At 54.2% G+C, this 22,361-nt stretch overlaps 1 protein-coding gene across 1 annotated transcript in view; it reads left to right on the plus strand.

Moving 5' to 3' along the window:
• The window catches only part of NCOR2 (nuclear receptor corepressor 2), a 255,367-nt gene that overhangs the window by 187,170 nt on the left and 45,836 nt on the right, over positions 1–22,361 (plus strand). The window contains exons 22-25 of the mRNA XM_027853513.1: positions 10,992–11,112; positions 12,598–12,754; positions 20,262–20,420; positions 22,006–22,139. Of these exons, the coding sequence (XP_027709314.1) occupies positions 10,992–11,112; positions 12,598–12,754; positions 20,262–20,420; positions 22,006–22,139 (571 nt within the window). The remainder of the gene's footprint in view (positions 1–10,991; positions 11,113–12,597; positions 12,755–20,261; positions 20,421–22,005; positions 22,140–22,361) is intronic.

Below are 22,361 nucleotides of genomic sequence, written 5' to 3' on the forward strand. Positions count from 1 at the left end.
TGGGGGATGGGGAGGGGCCCCCTGGTCTTCTCTGCTTCATTGAGGCTTGAGCAGAACACTGGCCGTCTGAACGGAATCGGAATGGTTTGTTTTCCAGGTTGTTTTTTCTCCCTAAAAGTATTCTACTTAGGAAAAGTGGAATTCCCCAAATACATAAGCCTGCCCGCATAAAATAGAGACTTGGGGAAAGAATTCTTCATTGGGTTTCCCTTAAGTCTCAAGGTCCCCTTTTTAAAATAACCACAGAGGCCATTCCAGGTGACCTGGAACTTGAAGGTCATAGAATGTCCCCCTGAAAGGGAGCTTAGAGGTCCCTTAGCCCATCCCCTTTACAGGTGAGGAGCCAGGTGACTTGCCCAGGGTCACCTTCATCATAAGCAGCAGCCCCAGGATTTGAATCCCCAGCTGTCTGCCTCCAAATGGAGTTCTCTTTCTGGCCTTGGAGTCATCGTATCGTAGATTTATAGTCAGAAAGGACTTTTGAGGATACCGAGTCCAACCTCTGTTTTTTTCAGATGAGGAGATTGAGGTCAATAGAGGTTTAAGTGACTGGCCCAGAGCCACACAGCTAGTAGGTTTCTGAGGCAGAATTTGAATTCTAGTCCTCAGTCAATAAGCATTTATTAAGAACCTACTGGGGGGCAGCTAGGTGGTACAGTGGATAGAGCACTGGCCCTGAAGTCAGGAGGAGCTGAGTTCAAATCCGGCCTCAGACCAAACACTTGACACTTACTAGCTGTGTGACCCTGGGCAAGTCACTTAATCCCAATTGCCTAAAAAAAAGAAAAAAATCATTAAGCACCTACTGTGTGTGCCACGCCCTGTGCTAAGGGCTTTACAGACACCTCATTGAAGATGTAGGCTGCATCTTAGGGCTCTCAAAGGCCTTCGTTTCTTTACCTTTAAAATTAGGGATTTAAACTGGGTCCCTTCCAGTTCTAAACAATCAATCAATACATGTTTATTAAGTGCCTACTAGGTGCCAGGCACTGTGCTAAGCAGTAGAGATACAAAAAAAGGTGAAAGACAGTTCCTGCCCTCAAGGGGCTTACATTCTAAAGCGTGAGGCAACATGTGAACAAATATATACAAAGCAATCTGTATTCAGGATAAATAGGAAACAATTAAGAGAGAGAGTTAATTAGCTCCCTTAATGAATAATTAACACAGGAGTTCAGAGGGGTTGGGAAAGGCTTCCTGCAGAAGGTGGGGGCTTAGTTGGGACTTGAAGGAAGCCAGGAAGGTCACTAGGTAGAGTTGAGGAGGCAGAGTGTTCCAGGCACGAGGGGTAGCCAGAGAAAATGTTTGGAACTGAACCATGGAGCGTCTGCTTCCTGGAGTCCAGTTGCTGGATCAGAGAGTGTGTGCTGGGGAAGGTGACTGGAGGAGTCGGAAGGGCCGGGGTAGGAATGCTAAAGGGAGCTTTCGCGTTTGGTCCCAGAGGTGATAGGAGGCCACTGGCGTTTAGTGAGTGAGCAGAAGGTGATGTGATCGGACGTGCCCGTGCTTTTAGGAAAATCATGGTAGCGGTCCAGGCGTGAGGCAGTGAGGGTCTGGGGGCTGTGTCAGGGGAGAGAGAAGGGGGCCTACTGGGGAGGTGGTGCAGAGGTAAAATCTATAGGCCCTGGCAGCAGCCTGACTGAGGGCCTGGGAGGACGGCGGTGTCTTCGGCGGTCATAGGGCAGGGAGTGGGGGGAGTCTGGGTCTCACATTCCATCTGCTCCAAGTCGCAGGTGCTGCAGGAAGCCCTGGGTCCAGATTCCACCTCTGCCGTGTACTGGCGGTGGGACTCTGGGCAAGTCACTTCATCTGTGTCAGCCTCAGTTTCCTCATCTGTAAAATGGGGGTGGTTCATAACACCTGCCTTCTAGAGTTGTTGGAGGATCAAACGAGTTATTTGTAAAGCACTTGGTGAACCTTTTAGAGTGCTGTGTAGATGTTCTCAGCTGTTACCATTGTTATTGCCATTTTTAACATCATACGAGGTGCAGAGAGAGGAGAGGTCTTGCCTGTTATCCATAGCTTGTGGGTGTCAGAACTGGGGCCCACACCCGAGTTCCTAGGTCTTTCACCATCCTGTACACCAAAAACAAACTTGGTTTTACAACAGCTCAGTTTGTAGCTGTCTTTTCCAGTACTAGACACAGCATAAAGCAAGGTCAGTCTGTGTCACCAGCTCCCCGTTCTGGCTCCTGCTGCGGGGCCCCGGGGCCCCAGGAGGAAGATGGTGGTTGCTGGGGCTCCAGGCCACAAGGGAGGCCAGGTCGGGCCCCTTGTGCCTGCCCTGCCCCTTCCAGGTCTTGGCATTCACGAGAAGGGAAGGTCAGGCTGCCCTGTTCTCCTCCTCCTCCTCCCAGGGCTCATTCGCCTTCCGGGCCCCTTGATCCAGATTGAAGCAGACAGGCCAGGCAGGGCCAGCCAGCAAAACAGGGCTCAGAGCACCACTCAATTAAAGCGGGAGAGCATTCTGTGGTCCCCGAGGCAGAGGAGCCTGCCTCTCTCCATCATTCCTGTGTAATGGGGTCAGAGGGAGGCCCTCTCCATCCCCACCCCACCCTCTCTCACGCTGCTTGGAGAAGCGTCATGGAAACACATTTTTCTGTCTCCAGCAGAGAGCTGAGATCATGAGGCAGCAGCGATAAGCTAATCCCCTTGCCTGTCGCAGGGCACAGTGCCCGTGGGTGCGGGCACTCGGATCTGGCCTGCCAGGTCCTGCCTGGGCTAGCCTGGCAGCAAGCCTCGGAGGGCTCGTTTTTTAACCCTGCAGGAGAGCGGGATGCGACCTCAGACGTCCCTCTAGTCCAGCTGGCTGGCCAGTCCCAGGGAGCAAAGAGAAAGGATTCATGCCCACAGTCCCCTCAGGGTGGGAGGCTGTGGAGCGTCGTGAAACAGACACTGGATTCGAATCCAGGCCCCTGAATCAGCGGACCATGGTTCAAAGCCAGGCTCAGCTAGTTAGTCTCTCTCCGACTTTGAACAAATCATTGTCCCTCTCTCGGCCTCAGTCTGCTCATCTGTAAAATGAGACTTACTGCCTGTGTGACCTTGACAAGTCAATTGACCTCACTTCTCCATTTGTTCGTTTGTAAAATGGGAAGGGAATTGGATTAGCTGAGCTCCTGGCCTCATCCATCTCCAGATTTGTCATCCCATCCGTCACTCCTGAGTAAGAATTCCCCTCTACAGTGTGCCCAAGCATTGCTTAAATCCCTCCAGTGATGGGAGGCTCGCTGTTTCCCAGGGTTGTCCATTCCCTTTTGAGATAACTGATTATTAGGAATTTTCTTCCTTACATCAAAGCTTCCACCCACTGCTCCTAGTTCTGTCTAAAAAGCAAGGCCTAGTCCACCCGACAGCCCTTCAGATATTTGAATTCAGTGGTCATGGCCCCAAGAGTATTGTTTTATTTATTGGGATATTTCTTCCATAAATGGTGTCTTGCCGGGCACCCTCCCTTCCTGTGGGACAGCCTCCTGTAGTCTCTGGTGACCTTGCCCAAGAGTATCCAGATTTCCCACCAGTCTGGATCTCCAGCCAGCATCTGTCCAGCTCACCCCAAATACTCCCAGATCCTGGCCACGTAGTACAGAAGAAGAAACTCTGGCCTGGGAGATGGGAGATTTGGGTTTCTGGCCTTGATTGCCACTTAGGAGGGTTTTTTGGACATTGGGCAAATCCATGCCTTCTACGGTCCTTCATTTGTCCTACGCTCTGTACAGAGTGTGGTGCAGCGGAATGAGGGGGTGGCTTTAGAATCGGGGGATCAGGGTTCAGATCCAGGCTTGGCTAGTTATTCTCTCTCTCTGACTTTGAACAAGTCATTGTCCCTCTCGGAGCCTCAGTATGCTCATCTGTGAAATGATACCCTTCCCTCTCTAAAACTGATTCTTTGGTTCTGTGAGTTAGATGGTCTGAAAGGTTCTTTCCAGCTCTGATGTTCTGTTTTCCCTGCTGGCCATGGGCCTGGCAGCCTTCCCTCCCCCCCCCCCCCCCCCCCCGCCCCTGCCTTGCTCATTCCCCATCCCGTCCAAGGCTGCTGGCTGATTGTCCCTGGCTTAGGCTAGGTGCCATAGGCTGCGGGGGGTGAGATGCGTCAGAGCTGTCCTAGAAACCTTTCCCTTTGGCTTAACTGGCCTCCTGGGAAGGGACTGGCTGGGAAAGCTGAGGCACCCTGAAGTTGACCCTATGGATCCTAGCCATGCTGAGGAGCTGGCCTGCCCCACCTCAAAGCCTGAGCCTCAAACCCCCAGTTAGGCTGTGTGTGTCCACATTTCCTCCCCTCCCCCAAATCTATCGCTGGCAGCTCCAGCTCCAGAACTGATTGATATCTGTTCTGACCCCTGCCCTCCACCCCCCATCCCTGGCACACATACCCCCTGGAGTGATGATGGGTCAGACAGACGTTTTGGGCAGAAAAGAAGCCACTTTTTTCTTTCTGGAGCTTCCAAGCATTCTCCCAGCCCAGAGGAGAAACTGCACTCTGGGAGAAAACCCCTCTGGCAGTTTTTCTTTGGCAGAGACCAGAACTGTCTCCTTCCCTTTCTAAAGAAAAGTTAAGCCCTCCCTGCACATCCCCAGTTGTGAGAAAACCCTCATGACCTTTTCAGGAAAGCCTTCTTTGGGGTTGTCCTGTGGTTTTGCTTTGTCAGGATAACCCAATTTGGGGTTCCCGGAGCTGAGGGCTCAGAGCACAGGCCTGCATTGAGAGAGAAGTTGGTGTAGGTTCGGAGGAGGTGGAGACGTTGGGGAATGTCTCCTTGCCAGCTGTGGGGAGGAGACTGAAGCTGAGATGTGAGCACGGCCAGATTCAGACATGCACAGCCTTGAGAGCTTATGTCCCCCTGCAGTGCCCCGGAGCCTCTTCCAAGATGCATTGGCACTGCACAGGCTAGGTCTGGGCGCTTGCACCGCTGCCAGCCCTCTGGTGTTACAGATGAAGAAACCAAGGCCCAGAAAGTTTAAGTGACCTGTCCCAGGTCACAGATTTTGTGTGTGTGTGTGTGTGTGTGTGTGTGTGTGTGTGTGTGTGTGTGTTCTTCTTCCTAGACAGACAGTCTTTTATAGTTGTCAAAGCTCTCTTTATGGTTGTCAGAGTTGTCCGGTTTCCGTTGGAAGGGACCTCTATGACTATCTAATAGGAAGAAGAACTAGCATCTCTATGGTGTTTTAAAGTTTGCAAAGCACTTTACACATATCTCGTTTGATCCTCACAAAAGCCCTGGTAGGTAGGTAGGAGCTATTACTATCCCCATTTTACAGATAAGAAAACTGAGGCAGACAGCTAGGAAGTGTCCAAGGCTGGACTCCAGGCCCAGCGCTCTATTGCGCCATCTGATCTGCAGTCCTGACTCCAAGCACTTTGCCGTACCAGGTGGTACCAGTCAGCACCCCGTTAGTGGCAATGACTGGCCTAGAACTGAGTTCTCCTGATTTCTGTTCTGCACCTCTGTCCCTTACACTGAGCAGCCACCTGATCTGAAAAGACCGCCCATGGTGACCCTGGTGATCCACTGTGTTTGACCCAGGCTGGGAATCTTTCACCCCTAGGAGCCAAGACAGTGTCCAGAACCCTTAGAGGGTCATTAGAAAAGGCCACAGCTGCAGGGGAGGCGGCCGGGAGAGGGGGCTCAGGGCTTCCTGAGGAGGCGAGGCCTGGCCTGGCAGTGGATTCAGGCTTGCATGTAAGTGCGAGGAGCAGGTGGACAGTAGAACGGGCCTTCACCCCCTGTGCAGCCCGCCGGCCCGAGGCCCTGCCAGAGAGACCCTCAGGAATGTCCATCAGACCCGTTTCCGATCCCCCCTCCACCCAGGTTTTGTCTCCTCAGCCCCAAGGAGTCCTTGCCCGCCTCGCTGCACACGTGAGCATGCTTGTGCACTCTCACAATCATGGAGCCCTGACTTTGAGCCTGGCCCCAAGGGGCTTCTCTTTTGCCGAGGCAGGCCCTGCCAGCTTCTTCACTCTCCACCGGGGTGAGTGGGAAAGAGAGAGAGAGGGAGTGCAGTGAGGGCCTCGGGACAGCTGTGTTGGCCGCCCTCCCGCCCTTCCCCAGGCCGCTGGCCGGCCGTCTCAGTGGTTAGTCGGGCCAGGCCTGTAGATCATCCCAGCTTGAGCCTGTCGGAGTTGGAAACAGATAGCTGCCTTCCAAAAGAGATAGAAAAACCGCTCCGCCCAGAAACCAAGCAGGAGGTACCAGGGAAGGAGGTTCAGGCCAAGGCCACGGTAACCGTGAATAGAAGGAGGCAGAGTTTTCTTGAAGGCATCTCTGAGACCTTCATCAGAAGCTGAGCTTCTCAGATCTGAGGTCTGATGGGTGGAGTGGACCTCTTCCCTCCACCCCCTCCCAGCCCTCAGAGGCCTCCTTCCTGGGGGCTGCAGGACTCTGTCTGCTCTGTTGGTAAAAACCTTAAGGAGGACTTTGCAGAGATTCCCCCCACTCCTGCTCTGGGGAGTCTGCTGCCCAAGGGCCTCTGTTCAAACCCTGGCGTGGCCTATTCACCTGTACAGAATGTAGTGGATGGGGCTCAGTCACCTCAAATTTGATGCCGGATACCCCTTCTGGCTCTAAATTAGTATCTATCTTTTACTTGTTTTCCCCTTTCTCCCAAGCTGTTCATTCTCCAGCCCACCCCAACCTCCTTCCTCACTTCTATTCGGTTCAGTAAGGATCTGTCTTTAACAAAAAACAAACAGAAGCAATTATGGACGTTCTTTTTCTTAATCACCTCCCTTCCCCAATTATACCCCTTGTTATGATGTGAGCTCTATAAGAGCTGGGACTGTCTTTTCTGTTTGCATCCCCAGCCTTGAGTGTGCTGCTCTGTACATAGTAAGTGCTTAATAAATGTTTTTTTTACTGACTAGGTAAATCCTTGCCAGCACACTCATTACAAAGAATAAAAAAGTGTAGGAGAGAGCAGTTTTGCAAAACTCATCTGCACATTAACTGGGTCTGATCTTTTAGGTCAGGTCCCCCCGTGGTACAGAGAAGGGAGGGAGGGAGGGGCCTGCTCTTCTGGGAGGGGTGGGCTTGTTCGTCATAATCACCCAGCTTTCTATTTTTCTATTCTTTCTGTATCCATTGTCTTCATTGTCTCTTGCTTTCCTGGTTCTGCAGACTACTCTGGATCAGTCAATACAAGTCTTCCCACACTTCTCTGTATTTTTCATAGACGCCTCTTGCAGTGGCGTCTTCTTCCATGACGTTTGTGCACCGCCATCTGTTGAACTGTTCCCCAGTTGATTCACTTCTACTCAAAACTAGTATTTATTAAGTGTGGGCACTGGGCCATGCTCTGGGTTACAAAGACAAAAGCGGGGAGCTAGCCCTCCCCCCCAAGGAGTTTATGTTCGGTTGAATGTTCCTGTTGCTCCTAGGGTTTTCTGACAAACACATGTCAGCCTAGAATGGACAGGGTGGTCCTCTGCCATTAGCCAGGTGACGACCGTGGGTAAGGTGCTTGCTGTCCCTTGGCCTCAATTCTCTCATCCCATCTGCTGCCTCTTTTTGTACCCCTGGTGCTTAGTGCAGTGCGTGGCACACAGGAGGTGCTTAATAAATGCTTATCACCTGATTGTACAATCAAGACCCACGTGACCTTTTCAGGTCCCTTCTTGCCCAGCCCATGACATGAGGTGGCTTTGAGAGGCTGTGTATACTGTAAGCATGTTTTGTGATAAACCTGCAGTGATTTTTTTTTTTTTTTAACACTGCCTACTGTCTTCCCCCAAAGGGCTCTGATTCTCTCCACAGTGTGAGGCTGCCTTCTCTGGAGGTTGGAGGGCTAGCCTGGGAGGAATGCAGGTGATTTCTTTCGACATCAGTGGGCTGGTCAGAGGGGTCGTGGGGACCCACCGATGACCGGTTGTCATGGGCTGGTGCTTGAGGCTGTCGGCTGTCACTCCTGGATTTGGGGGGTGATGGGGACCCTGTCACTGGAGGGCACTGTCGCTTCCCCTCAAAAGGCCACAGTCTGCTCTAGTGGGCGGATGCTTACCCTCCCCTCTCATCCCATCTGGGCCGAGAGCCTCCATAAAATACTAGGAATGTAATAGCAGGCATTTCTCAGATATTTGCTGGTTGGTTGGTTGAATGCACAATATGCCACTGGCATTGGGCCCCGTGTCCCAAGCCTGCCCTGGGTATCTTTGAGGGTGAAATGTTCAGGGAGTGTTGGGGAAGGGGCTGAGCCAGCAGTGTGCCCACTGGAAGACCTTCTTGGGTTGTTTTTTGGTTCCTGTTACCTCCAAGGTCAAGTATAAACCCACCTGTTTGTTTCTAAAGCCCTTCTCAGCCTGGCCCCCTCCCACCTCACAGTGGTTAGACTGCTGGGCTTGGAGCTGGGAAGACCTAAGTTCAAATCCTGCCTCAGACACTTAGTAGCTGTATGACCACTTTAATCTCTGTCTGCCTTAGTTTCCTTATCTGTAAAATGGGGATAATAATAGCACTTACCTCCCAGGGACAATTGTAGCGTGATTAGCACAGTACCTGGCACACCATAAGCACTCTGTGGATGTAGGTGGCAGTAATAATAGTTCTGATGACGATGTTGATGATCACCAACATTTCTGTAGGCCGTTAAGAGTTCATGAAATGCTTTATAAATATCGTTCTGTTGGTTAGATCCTTAAGACGGCCCCACGAAGAAGACACCTGCAGATGTTGTCATGCCCATTTTGCGGATGAGAAAATGGAGGCTCGGCCTCCACCCTGGCTGAGTGTCCTCAGGCCACTGTGCTGAGCTTCATTTTTCCTCGTCCAACTGTGCCACCATTTGCCCATGTGACTTCTGGCAGGTCACCTCGCCCCTCTAGGCTGTAGTTTCTTCAGTTCCAAAATGAGGGACTTCCTGACTTAAGTCCCTTAACTTCTTAGAGCCTTAGTTTCCTAATCTGTAAAAGGGACAGAATTCATGCCCCATGATGTTGTTGCAGGGGAAGGAAAGCGCTTTGCAAACTTGGAAGCACTTTGTAAATGTGATTTATTCCACTGTTACCAGCACCTAGGCTTGGTATGATAATAAAACAGCCCACCCCAATGGGATTAGATATCTCTTGGCCATTGGGAGCATGATGGAGTGGAGAGTGTGCTGGACTGAGAGCCAGGAAGACCAGCCTTCAGATCCTGCCTCAGACACAGGCTGGGGCCCTGGGGAAGTCAGCAAGCGTCTATGGGCCTTGGTTTCCTCACCTGTAAAATGGAGTTGGGCTCCCTAGCCTCCAAGATCCTTCTCGGCTCTAAGCCTGTGTCAGCCGCCTTAAGTCCAGCCTTTTCACTTTCAGGTGCTCTTTACTGGGAGCCTAGCAGCAAAGGTGGATTAGGAGTGATTACTCCGTAATCCCAACCTGTACCTTTAGCCTTAATCTGGCTCCTTCTCCCCAGCTGGCTATGGGGTGTTGCCTGCTCACTGCCCAGCCCAGTCGGCATGGAGGAGCTTGGGTTCTGGTTGATCCTTCTGCAGGGCAAAACCTGCCACCCCCCACTGCCCAGGAAGGAGGGTCCTAGGATGGAAGCAGCCACTCAGTGTGATTCAGATTCTACAAGGGAGCAGGCAGCCCCATCTCCCTGGGTCCTGCCCCTTGTTCTCATTGGTGGCTTTAGCTGGACCCTCGACTGGCCGACCCTGGTTTTGGAGGGTAGGAAGTAGGGTATGTGATGTCATCATCAAATCAGCTAGTGTCTATTAAGAGACCACTGTGGACAAGGATTAAGGGGACAGAAATCTGAAAAACAAAATATCCCAACTCTCCAAGACTTTACATTCTAATGGGAGAGAAAGGTACCTAAAGAAATACTAACAGCATAAACATATGGGGCTGTGGATGGGTGGATGAATGGTTAGATAGATAGATAGATAGATAGATAGATAGATAGATAGATAGGAGATAGAGAGATGGACAGATGGTGGGAGATAGAAGGAAAGATAAATGGATGGACAGTAGGAGATAGAAGAAAAAATAGAAAAATAGAAGGAAAGGTGGATGGATGGATAGATGGATAGATAGATAGATAGTTAGTAGGCAGGTGGAGCAGGAAAGGCTTCCTGCAGAAAATGCTGCCAGAGCTGTGTCTTGAAGGAAGAGAAGGCTTCTGAGCAGTGGAGGTGAGGACAGTTGGGCTCTCGGCATGAGGGATGGCCAGTACAAAAGAGGTCCCAGGATGGGAAATGGAGATCAGGTCTGAGGAACAGAAAGACCAGTTTGGCTGCGTGTGGCATTTAAGGTCCTCCACCTATGCCTACCCCACCCCTCCACACATCATACAAGATACCCAATGCCACACTGAAGAGTCTGTTTGATGCTGGAGGGGAGGGAATAGCTAAGAGGTATGTGGACATGAAAGGTTTAACATATGTTATCTCATTTGGTCCTCAGGACAGCCTTGTGAATGTTGTAGACCCCACGGGCATCACTATCATGTAGGGCTTGGGACTAAATGACCCCTTCAATTCCTCTTGTTACTCCAAATTTCTGATTGTCCCCCATTTTACAGATGAGAAAACAGGCTCAGAGAGACAGTGACCCATCCAGAGCCGTAGAGTGTGGTCCTGAATCTCTCAAGCAGCCAGACTTGACCTGGGGTTCTTTCAGCCCTTTGCTTCTATGATCCTGGCTCCAAGTCATCGTGTTACTTTGCCTATAATATCAACCCTAATGGACACCGCAGTGTGAAAGGCTTACAAAGGACTTTTCTTGCCAGCAGCTCTGTGAGGTGTAGGGGTTTCAGGGACTAGAGATAAGGTTATTGCACCCCTGAGAGGTCGTGATTGCCCCCAGCCTGTCAGGAAGCTGCCAGAGCTGGGATTGGGCCCAGCCTGGGCCCTCTGGGTTCCCCGGGTCAGCAGACTTTCCAGTCCCTTGCTCGGCCTCCCACGTGTGATAAGACAACTGCCCTTGTACATCACAGCTCTGAGAGCATTCACCTGAGCGCCCGCAGACGCCAGGAGGGCTCTGGAGCATGGGTCAGTTCTGACAACTCTCTGCCCCGCAGGCTCCTGTCCCCTCGGCCCACCCTCTTAAACACCTCCTCGGATGCCAGGCCCAACCCTTCACCGCAGAAACCCCTGGACCTCAAACAGCTGAAGCAGAGAGCGGCCGCCATCCCCCCCATCGTAAGTATCTCCGAACCTTGAGGAAGCTCCTGGTTCTTGGGGCTTCTGTGAGGCCACATCTGCTCTCTTGCTGAGCAAGGAAAGAGCTTCCCGTCCCTTTCCTGGGCCTAGTTTCCTGTTCTTTAAGAAAATAAATAAGGCTGAAATGCTCCCTCTGAGCATGGCCCGCACAGCTTGGGGGTGGGTGGAGAAATGAAGGCGTGTAGTGAGACTTGGCTTCTGTCCCTCGTCCCCGTGTTTTCTGGAGAAATCCCTGTGGAAATGAGGCCAGGGAACAGATCTTTGGAGGTGGCTGATGAACCGGGCTGGGTGGAGGTGGGGGAGGAGAGAAAGCACGGGCGCTCTGGCCTAGTGTGCCTCCAGGATCCCCCGCAGCAAGGCCCCTCCTCGTCCCTAGATAGCGCCTCCTTCAGCCTGCCGCTTCTTGGTACCCTGAGCCCCTCGTGGCCCTCTCTGAGGGAGCGTCAGGTGTTTACATTCTCATGGGGGGAGATGCCCATCAGCTGGTGCATAGGAGGAACACGGAGGAAGGGGAAAGATGACAGCAGCCTACGAGGCCGCCTCTCCGTTGAGGACTGGCATTGCCGCGGGGGTCACTGCCAGCCTGTCGTAGCTGGAGCCCACTCACTGCGCCTGAGTCTGGGAGGAGAGCTCAAGCTAGAACTGCAGGGTCAGCTTCGGGGGGACCGCCACCCCGTTATCGATCAGAGACTGTTTGCTGAGTGCCTCCTGTGTGCCGTGTGCATCTGCCCCATTAGAATGTCGACTCCTGCGGGCAGGGGCTGGTTTTGCCTTCCCTTGTATTCCCAGGGCACAGAGCAGGTGCTTCGTGGTGACTGCCCGGTTGGTTTTCTGACCCCCGTGCTGGCTCTGTGTGCTGTTGACGGGGGTCCCTCTGGCTCAGGGCAGGCGGGGCAGCGGCCCCAGATGTATTCAGCTCTGACACCTGCGCAGAATCACCCCAGAAGTCAGCTCCTTGTCATTTGTACCTGGGCAGGAGTCAGTTAATTAACAAGCAGTTACTGAGAAGCTGTTATGTGCCAGGCACTCCGCTAGGCCTGGGGGTACGGAGATAAAAACAAAGTGGCCCCTGCCCGTAGGAAGCTTAGATTCTGTCCCTGCTCTCCAGAAATCCCTTCCAGCGCTCCTGAAGAGTCATCGCCCTGCCCTGCCTGAATACCTCCAGTGACAGGGAATTCACTCTTTGATACAATGCAACCTGTTCCATTTGAGGAGAGTCCTAATTGTTAGAAAGCGTTTCCTCCTGTTGGGTGATCATTTCCCAAGATGGCGCTCAGTGAGTATGCCTCGATGGACCGATAAGGAGAAGGTGAAACTAACAGAATTTTCCTTCTTGTTGGGGAAATGCACACGCACATTTGAGCACACCATCTAGGTAGAACGGGGGCGATATCTCACTCCGCCTACGCCATCGGGAGCCGCGGCCACAGTGAGGGAGCTCACCGTGTCTCGGCTGTCTCCCAGCAGGTCACCAAAGTCCACGACGCTCCCCGGGAGGAAGTGACCCCGGGAAAGCCAGCCCCTCCGTCTCAGCATCTTCTCCAGCCGGACGGTGAAGCGCCCCAGCCAAGCAGCAGCCCCCGGGGCCAGAGCAGGAGCCCCGCCGTGGTGGAGAAGGATGGTAAGCCTTGAATTGTACATCTTCCCTGATAGCGCCCGACTCGAGATGGGGCGAAGGGGGAGTGCGGCCAGGCCCTCCTTCCCTGTGCCCTAGCTGCCAGATGTGCTGGTATTTCTCTTTTCCTTGGCCCCCTTCCCTCAATTCAATTCAACAAGGAATTCTTGAGCTTCTCCTATGTGCTGGACCCTGGAGACCAAAAAGAGAGAGACCCTGCCCTCAGTGGGCTTACACTCCCCTGGGGGGAAGGGGGAGTATATTCACAAATAAGCAAATTAGAACTCCGTACGGGGTCAAGGCAGAGTAATTTTTTGGTGGGAATGGAATCCTTAACAACCAGGGGCAGAGTCGAGGAAGATGACAGCCCGGAGGTTGCCCCTGAGGATAGTAGGGACTGTCTTTGCCTGGGGTATACACACGTACGTGCCTCCTCTCATTGAAGGTGCGTGGTGCCTGACCCACACAGTAGGTGCATAATAAATGATTGATCAGTGAGGCAGGGGAGAGGGCAGAAGAACAAAGCAGTCACCGTCTTGGACCTTAGAATCAGGCTAGCTGTGGGCTCAGAGAAAGCTCTCAAGACTGCAGAGCTCCTGGGCAGGGTCGGGACAGCTAGCTCCCTGGCCCTGGAGTCAGGAGGACCTGCGTTCCAATCCCATCTCAGACACTTTGCTAGCTGTGTGACCCTGGGCAAGTCACCTGTTTGCCTCGGTTTCCTTGTTGGCAAAATGAACTGGGGAAGGAAATGGCAAACCATTTCAGTATCCTTGCCATCCGGCCTCAGAAACTTAAAAGCTGTGTGACCCTGGACAAGTCACTTCATCTTATTTGCTTTAGTTTCCTTATCTGTAAAATGAGCTGAGAAAGGGTCTTTGCCAAGAAAGCCCCCACCCGATGGGGTCGGAGAGTCAGACATGACTGAGGTGACTGAGCAGAGCACTGCCAGGATTGAGCCCCTGGTCACTCTCCGAGCCCAGGGAAGGTCACTGCTAGATCAGTGCCCTTGTTTCAGGCAGAGGTTGGAGAGTTCACTGCCCCTTGGCGTCACCAGCCCGGGTTCAAGGTAGGTGGTGTGATTCTCAGCTTACCTACAGACACTGTCAAATTGGCTGGGGCAGGTGACTGCCGCCTTCAGTCTGACTGTGCTTATCACGGGCTCCAGGAAATTGGGCCCGTGAACTTTTCCCTCCCCTATCACTCCTGGGGAAATCTTTCGACCTTTGTCTCTGAACCTCCATCTCCCCAGCTCAGCAGAGAGGGCCCGTCCTCTCCTGGCGGAATTCCCTACAGGAATCGTTGGGTTTGCTGCCTACCGGCCCTGCTACCCCCCTAGAAGCTCAGACAAAGCTGATCCCTGGGCTGCACCCATCGCATGGAGGATGAGTGAGCAGCAGAGACCCCCGGATGGGCAGCGGGGCCCTGTGGAACGTGCAATTGCCTGCTGCCTCCTTCCACTTCTGAAGCCAGACTGGTTTGTTCTGGGCCTAGCTTCTCGAAGAGGATTGGAGGATTAGCGTGAGGCGTGGCCAGGGTCTGTGCTGCTACCCTGGGGCCCTGAGCTCCTGCTTCTGGGATGGCCTCGGGAGGCGGCTTCGACAGCCAGCTCCCCACCGGCCCTCCGCCCCTCTCACCAGAAGACCTGTCCCTCTTTGCCATATTGCACATTTCCTGCAGTCTGCTGCTGGCCTTTCGCCGGCTGAGGATCGTGGCAGCATTCACGATGTAGCCCCGGGAAAGGGTTTGGCCGTCTGGGTGCTGGCCGAAAGACAGAGCACAAGGCTGTTTGCAGGTGGGGCCGGGACAGGCAGGTATGCCTGAAAGGGCCCAGTCGGTGCCAGATACCGGCTCTCTAATCTCGCCTGCCTGCATGGCTCTGAGGACGTGGGATCCAGGAGGAGTCTTCTCTGGCTGGACAAACTGGAGAGTGCTTGGCCTCGCGGGGAGATGTCGGGGAGAACCCCCCACTGCCAGCTGCAGCCGCTCCCCCAGGGCAGCTTCCTCATCTCAGACTCGCTCTCTCAGCGGTCTCCCTTCCAAGGATCTGTTGGTTCAGTGGCCTGCCTGTGTGGGCCCTCCGTCCTGCCAGCGAGTGGAGGATAAAGGGTCATCGCTGCCCCGCCCCACAGCCACCTTGTGCTGGGAGAGCTGGGGGCACTTCCGCAGAGACGCATCCGAGGGATAGCACTGCCCTGACCACTGCCACGGCACACCCACAGGCTAGTGGTAAAACGTATTCCAAGCTGAGGCAGAGGTCAGGGGAGTGACCCCTCCCAGGAACAGGCTGCTGCCTCCTTTTACCAAGTTATCCCCCCTGCCCCCGATCTGCTGCCCCACTTAATCTGTTGGGTCCGTCAGTTAGTCCATAAACCTATTAAATATGGCAGACACTGTGCTCGGCACTGGAGATGCACAGCAGTGCTGCCCTCCTGGAGTGCTTTAGGGGACCTGTGGCAAAGCCGCTGCTGTGGGCTAGAGGCTGCGCCTTGAGAGACAGTGGATGAGGCAGCATGGTGCAGGGGATGGGGAGCCAGGAGCCCTGGGTTTTAATCCTACCTTTGACTTTGCCCCCTCCAGGTATCTGGCTGTGCCTTCAGTTTTCTCATCTGTTTAAACAGGTAGCTTTCACTAAATCCTGTGGTTAAATGGAAAGAATGTTAGATTTGGGGTCAGGGACCTTTGTAACTCTTTGTCTGACTTTGGGCAAAGTGCGTCCTCTCTGGACCTCAGTCTCCTTACCTGGTAAAAGAAGGGGTTGGACTTGCTGACCATGAAGGCCCCTGGTTCAAGGTCTGTGACCCTAGGACTTGGGTTTGAATCTCACCCTATCGTTCACCACCTGTGTGGTCCTGAGCAAGTCTCTTTGTCTCTCATGGCCTCAGTTTCTTCATGTGTCAGGTGAGGACTCGACACTCTGAGGTCCCTTCCAGCTCTGCATCCCGGGTGCCCCCAATGGCCCCTAAAGCCCTATCCCTCTCTAAAGCTGTGTTCTGTCCTTTGAGGCTGTGCTTGGAGCTGCGTCAGAAGGCCAGGGCCCACACCCCAGGAGACCTAGCAACAAGATGTTTTTCAGAGAGGCAGTTGGCAGGAGGCATGGCTCTATGAACTTGGGTGTTTGGTGGTTTTTTGTTGTCGTCGTTGTTTTTTTTAGGCAATTGGGGTTAAGTGACTTGCCCAGGGTCACACAGCTAGTGTCAAGTGTTTAGTCTGAGGTCAGATTTGAACTCAGGTCCTCCTGACTTCAGGGCCAGTGCTCTATCCACTGCGCCACCTGGCTGCCCCTAAATTTGGGTGTTTTGAAAAAAGTATACAGACACACTGCGCTGCATCATAGGGCATATGCACAATTTTTCATGTATTGAAAGAGGGCCTTTTTTGTTAAAAAGACTCATAAAGACTGATCTCTAGAACCCAGTGACTGCGGCAGGGATGGGTTATCCGCGTAGGAAAACTGATCTCTGGACATGTTCTCAAAGCTGCAGGAAGGACCACCGCTGTTAGCCAGTGAGGGGACATGGATGCAGGAGCCAAATCCAGGCATGCTCTCTGTCTGTGCCTCAGTCTCCCCATTTATAAAAGGAGAGCGTTAGTTCTCAGGCGGAAGCACCCAAGTAGGAACTTTGGAGTCAGAAGTGAGGCAGCAGGTACTTGTAGACGGGATGGGTCCATTGTTTTTGTTTTTTTTTTTAAAGAAACTTTATTTTCCCACAATTAACAAAACTCTATTATCTCTCCTTCTCACCTCTCCCACCACTGATAAGAAAAAGAGAACCCTTAAACCGGCGTGCAGAGTCAGACAGATGGATCCCCCCATTGGCCGTCTGTGTCATTCTGCCGCCAGCATCCTTCACCTCCGCGTCCGGGGCAGTCGGTGCGCTCAGAGTGTGCAGAGAGCGGTCCCTCTCGACGAGGCCAGCTTTACCGTAGACGTTGTTCTGGGTTGGCTCATTGCACTCTTTGACCCAGGGAATCCTGATAGCGACAGTCTGGGCTGCCTTGCGGCCTGTGGCAGCTATCTCAGCTCCTTGGACTGCCTGAGGTGTGGTCCAGAAGGACTTTGCATCCCAGAGAGGCAGGCATTTTATCTGAGCCTGGCTGTTCCTCTGCTCTGGGGCCAGTGGGCGTGTGGGGCAATGAGTCCGTGGGCCCGGCCTAGCCCGCCCGCCCAGAATGGCATCTGCAGCAGCAAAACGTGCATCTGCGTTGAGCTTTATAATTTACTGAGCTCTTTGCTCGCTGGAAGATGACTAGTGTGAGTTTTTACGTTCCCATTTTACAGATGGGGAAACTAAGGCATTCAGAGATGAAGTCATTTGATTACATAGCATGATGTACCTGAGCGTGGTGTGACAGCTGGCTTTGTGGTCGGGCGCCTGATGTCAGATCCCTGCTCTGTCACTGACTGACTGTGCGACCCGCAAGTAGCTTTATTCCGCAGTCCTCGGTGATCTCAGCCGGAAATGAGGAACTCGGACCAGATAGATGCCCTCTGATGGTCCCTCAGCTTTGAATCTGTGATTCTGTGTTCAAGGCGCTAGTGGACTCAGCGGGCATCTAGTCTACCTTCCTCATGTGTGGGTGAGGGTACATTGTGACTTAGGGGCAGAACTGGGGCTGGAGGGAAGAGAGGGAGAGAAAGAAACAAAGAAAGGAAGGAGGGAGGGAGACTTCGGTTCTGTCCGTCATTCTGTCATTACAAAACGAGTCAGAAGCGCTCATTAAGCTCTCGTTGCTTGCCAGGCACGATGCCACGCACCAGGGAAACAAAGAAAGGGGCGGGGCGCAGTGTGTGAGTGATTGAGATTTGGGGCCAAGTCCCTTGGCCTGTCTGGCCTGTCTGTTGTTTTCTGGTCTATAACATGGCTTTGGCTAGGTGATTTCTGAGCTGTCCTCGGCTCTGACATGTACGCTCCAGAGAATCATAGGCTGCGTTCCCTCCGTGGGCAGTGTGTAGTAAGCACCTGCTGTGTACCAGAGCTGAGGTCTGGCCTGGGGGTGGATGCTGATACGTCGCAGGGTGCTGGAGTACAAAGATGAAAAGATGAAAGGCCAGAGGGAACGAACACAAGCATGATAAGGGGCCGCCACACCTGGCGTCTGGGCACTCTCTGGGCCCTGCATCTGAAGGGGGATGTTGTTGGCAGCCAGGAGAAAGCCTTGAGCGCGTGGTAGCCGAGGACCCCATTGAAGGCACTGGAGATGTGTGACCTGGAGGAGAGAAGGACTGGGGCAGAGGGATCAGCCAGGGGAGACTGGACGAGGCCAGCTGAGGCTGGACTCTGAGGAGAAGTCGCCTGATGATGAGAGGCCCCCACCGTCGGGGGGCTCCCCGCCACTGCAGACTGAAGACCCCTTGTCCAAAATGCCGTCGTGGGATTCCGTTTCCATCGTAGGCCTGCTGAGATCCTTCCAGCTCTGAAGTTCAGGGGAGACTGAGTCTGAAGGCCTGGGTTCAAATCCCAGCTTTGCCTTTTCCTGCCTGAACGACCTTGGGGAAGTCCCTGAACCATGACCCTGTTTCTCCTCAGTAAAATGAAGCCATTGACTTGGGGGCTGTCTGGGCCAGTTCCGGCTCTGACATCCTGTCCGGGATTTGGTTGCCAGCAGCTGTCCTCGGGGACATGTCACGAGGGGGCTTAGTTGTCCTTCCTGACGTCAGCCCTCGAGGTTTACGGTGGTCCTGGCTTCTCCGGGCAGGCTCCGATGGCTCTTGTCATTCATGAATCCATCCAGACCCTTCTGTTCCTGCTGGGACCCTCTGGGCGGAAAATGAGCAGCACAAATGAAAGCCAGGCTTCTCTGCCTCAGACTTAAATGCCCCGGCTTGGCTCTCAGGGAGGCCCTTCAGCGTCAGCCTGAGGCTAACGGGGGCGCATGCATGAGGGAGGGAGAGGCAAATGCCTTTGCAAGCTTTGCTACCCCGGTTTCCATCACCCCCACCCCATTACGCCACTGTCTCTTCCTCACTCTCCGTGCTGTGGTTCTGGTCTGTGAGGCCTCACTGGCTCCCGGCTCCCAGCTCGTTCCCCATGCCTGATACCCCACCCCAGAATCCCAAGTGTCCTTTCGGCCTTCCGTGAGGTCCCCCTTCTTCACGAGCCTTTTCCTGATCCCCCAGCCGCTAGTGCTCTCACCCACAACAGACTACCTTGTAGACCCGTGTGGACATGCCTCCTCCCCTGCTGACAGAGAAACCCCTTGAGGACAGGGTACGCCGGTGTCTAGCACCATGTCTGGTTACGTAGTAGGTGCCTAATTAATGTTAGCTAGGGGCTTATTGATTCCATATCCTGCCTTTACCTAGGCCCAGACTTCACGCTTCTTCTGGGAGGGGTTCACAGGCACAGAATGTGGAGTTGCAAGGGACCCCCAGGTCCGTCTAGTACAACCCATGTGGGAACAGGAACCTTTTTTCCCTGTGGAATCCTCAACAAGTATCCATCCATCCATCCATCCTTCCTTCCTTCCCTCCCTCCTTCCTCCTTTTCTCCCTCCCTCCCTCCCTCCCTCGTGCATGTACCTTTGGCCATGGTGATCCTTCCCAGTGGGAGACGCTTCAGATGCGTGTCACAGTGTCACAGCGGCACTGTGCCCTGGGTAAAGTCTGTGCAGCACTCCCTGTGGGCACCACTCCCACGCGTTCATTCCCTGGGCAGACGTGCCTTCCTGGCCATGTTAGGGGTGGAAAGGGGCTCTGGACCTGGCATCAAGGGAGCCCTGATCTCAAACCCAGCCTCCACCACTTAGTACCTGTGTAAGCTTGGGCGAGTCCTGTTCTCTCCTTGCCCCCAACTCTTCTGATCTCTCGGAGCCTCAGTTTTCTTATCTATATAGTGGGGCTCATAACAATGGCACCTGCCTGCCAGGGCTGGGGCTGGGCTGTAGGTGGCTTCTCAGGGCCCTTTCTGGCTCCAAATCTATGATCTAACGTGTAGCAAGGGATGGATGGAGGCTTCACGTCCTGCCTCTAACACTCACTGGCGGTAGGGCCATGACAGGCGGCATCTGCACCTCTGGGCCTCAGTTTCCTCCTCTGTAAAAGGCATCAGCCTCCCAGGATTCTGAGGACCAAACAAGGTCATCTTGGTAGAGCACATTGCATACCGTTGAGCTCCGTACAGATGCCCCTTAGCACAGATGTCTTGTGATCTGAACACGGTACCAGCTGTGTTCAGGGGCAGGGCGCAGGTCAGAGGAGGGAGGGGGGTCAGGGAAGCACCTTGTAAGCAGTGGGACTCAGGCTGGGCCGTGAAAGACGGCTCAGACCCCCCCCACCCCATCCAAGGCAAGGTGCCCACTTCCGAGGCCCTGACGGGATCGCGGGGGTCGGGCCGGGAGATGCTGGAGGTGGAGTGGGCGGGGCTGCAATAGGATGACACTTTTCTTAAGCTCGGGCTGGGGGAGGACCTAGACAGGACGGCTGTGGTTTCCTGAGGGCGGGGGCTGTGGGCTGGTGCTGGGGGAGCCCCAGAGAGAGGAGGGCCTGACAGGACCGTTTTGTTTCTTCCTGTAGAAAAGCCGGTGTATTTTTCCCCCTTCCCGGAGGGCCAGAAGCTGAGCGGGGAGCCTGCTCCGTGCTGGGCCCCAGGCCTGCCTTTCCCGGTGCCTTCTAGAGACTTGCTCAAGAGCTCCCCGCAGCTGGAACCCCCCACCTTCCAGTACACCCCACCGAGTAAGTAAGCCTGGTCCTGGGTGGGGTGAGCTTCTGCGCCAGGCTTCCTGCATCCCCTCTGGGGCCTACACAGCCTTCGTAGACTGAGGGGTGGGGCCCAGAGCTCCTCTGCCTGGCCCCCGGGAGGCAGGAGCAGGAGGGCCGAGAGTTCGTGGTCACAGACAGACTCGGGCTTCGCTGAAATGAGGGGAGATGCTAAACAGAGCTGCCCCAGCTGGAATGGCCTGCCTCAGGAGGGGCAGAGAGCGCCTCCCCGGAGGTCTGCAGCCCCCGATACTGCAGACGGCCTGGGGGGGCCATCCAGATCGGAGATGCCAGGCTTCTCCCGAACCTGGCCCAGCCTCCAAGGAGGGTCAAGGGAACAGAAACTCCCTGTGGGCAGAATTGTGTTGTGAGGCTCCAGCATCCTTCACAGTCCCTGGCACTGACTAGGATCACGGGCAGTGGTTAGATTGCCAGGCTTGCAGTCAGGAAGACCTGAGTTCAAATTTGGCCTCAGACACTCACTTGCTGTGTGACCCTGGGCAAGTCACTGTTTGCCTCAGTTTCCTCATTTGTAAAAGGCAGTGGATAGGCACAGTGGGCCCTTAAGCTTCCTTCCTGCTGTAGATCTGGAGATTCGATGAACACATCTAACTTATTTCACATCGTATCGCTGAACCTCCGTTTTCTCATCTGTAGAATGGAGCATTTATTAAGTGCTTGCTGTGTGCTAGGTGCTGGATCCACAGAGATCCAAACCAACAAACCGTTCTGTCCTCCCAGAGCTTATGTTCTATTGGGCAATGACCTCTGAAGGCCTCTTCCAGCCTTGTGGCTACCAAGGAGTGGGCATCCACCTAGCCTTTGCTTAAAGACCCGTGAGGGGGGAGGATGCGCTCCTGCACTCCTGGTCCCTCCCCCGGGAGCTGCCTGTGGGTACGAGAAGAGTCGCTGAGCCCCCACCCCCCCCAGCCTGTCACAGCCCCGTGGAACGTCCCCGCCTTTGATCCAGCCCTCTCATTTACCAGAGGCGGAAACCGAGGCCCCTCTAAGCAATCCGGGAGGGCTTTGTGGAAGAGGGGGCACTCTGCCCAGTTGATCCTGCTTCCAAGCACTCTGGAGTAACAAGGGCAAAGGTTCCCTCCGTGGCATCAGTGCGTGACCCAGCAGGCATGCAGGGGTGGGTGGGGGGAGGTTCAAGGCTGATGTTTCCCCTTTGGCCCGCAAGTCAAGACAAGCAAACGCCGATGAAGCAATTCCTGTGTGTTCAGCGTAAGTACCAAGGACTGACAATGCAGATACGAGCCTAGGTTCTCATGGGGATGACAGCACGTACCAGGGAGCTAGACGGGTGTGGGGCAGCGCAGTGAGCAGCTGGCCTGGGCGCTGCCTCCGGAGGGAGGCTCCAGCAGGAACCGGCTGGTGTGGGGGGCGCAGGGATGGTCCCCAGAGGGTCGGGGGGTTCCACGGCCGCTCCGTGTCAGTGTTGTTCCATGCAGCACCCGGCACGCAGTATGCGTCGGGTCAGTCAGCAGCCAGCCCTCCAGGCATGGGTCGTCATCCTCCAGTACAATCTGCGTGCACATCTCTCTCTTGTGTCCAGGTCACCCGATCTCTCTCAACCTGCATGACGGTGCCAGGTCCAGCCTGCAGAGGGTGCCCGGCATCTCCAACCCACCTCCTCTCATCTCTTCTACCAAGCACCCCGTTGTCCTGGAGAGGCCTGTGAGCTCTCAGGTGAGGCCCCAAGAGGACGCCAGGCTCGTTGGGTAGCCAGAGGCAGGGGCAGGAGAGCAGCTGACTCCCGGCCTGTTCTCTCTCTGTCTCTCTCTCTCTCTGTGTCTCTCTCTCTCTCTCTCTCTTTCTTTCTCTGTTTCTCTCTCTCTCTTCCTCTCTGTCTCTCTCTTTCTCTCCTCTCCCTTCTCGCTCTCTCTCTCTCTCTTCCTCCTCTCTCTCTCT

This window comes from Vombatus ursinus, unplaced genomic scaffold (genome assembly GCF_900497805.2).
Source record: "Vombatus ursinus unplaced genomic scaffold, bare-nosed wombat genome assembly UNPS02009994.1, whole genome shotgun sequence".
Taxonomy (NCBI): Eukaryota; Metazoa; Chordata; class Mammalia; order Diprotodontia; family Vombatidae; genus Vombatus; species Vombatus ursinus.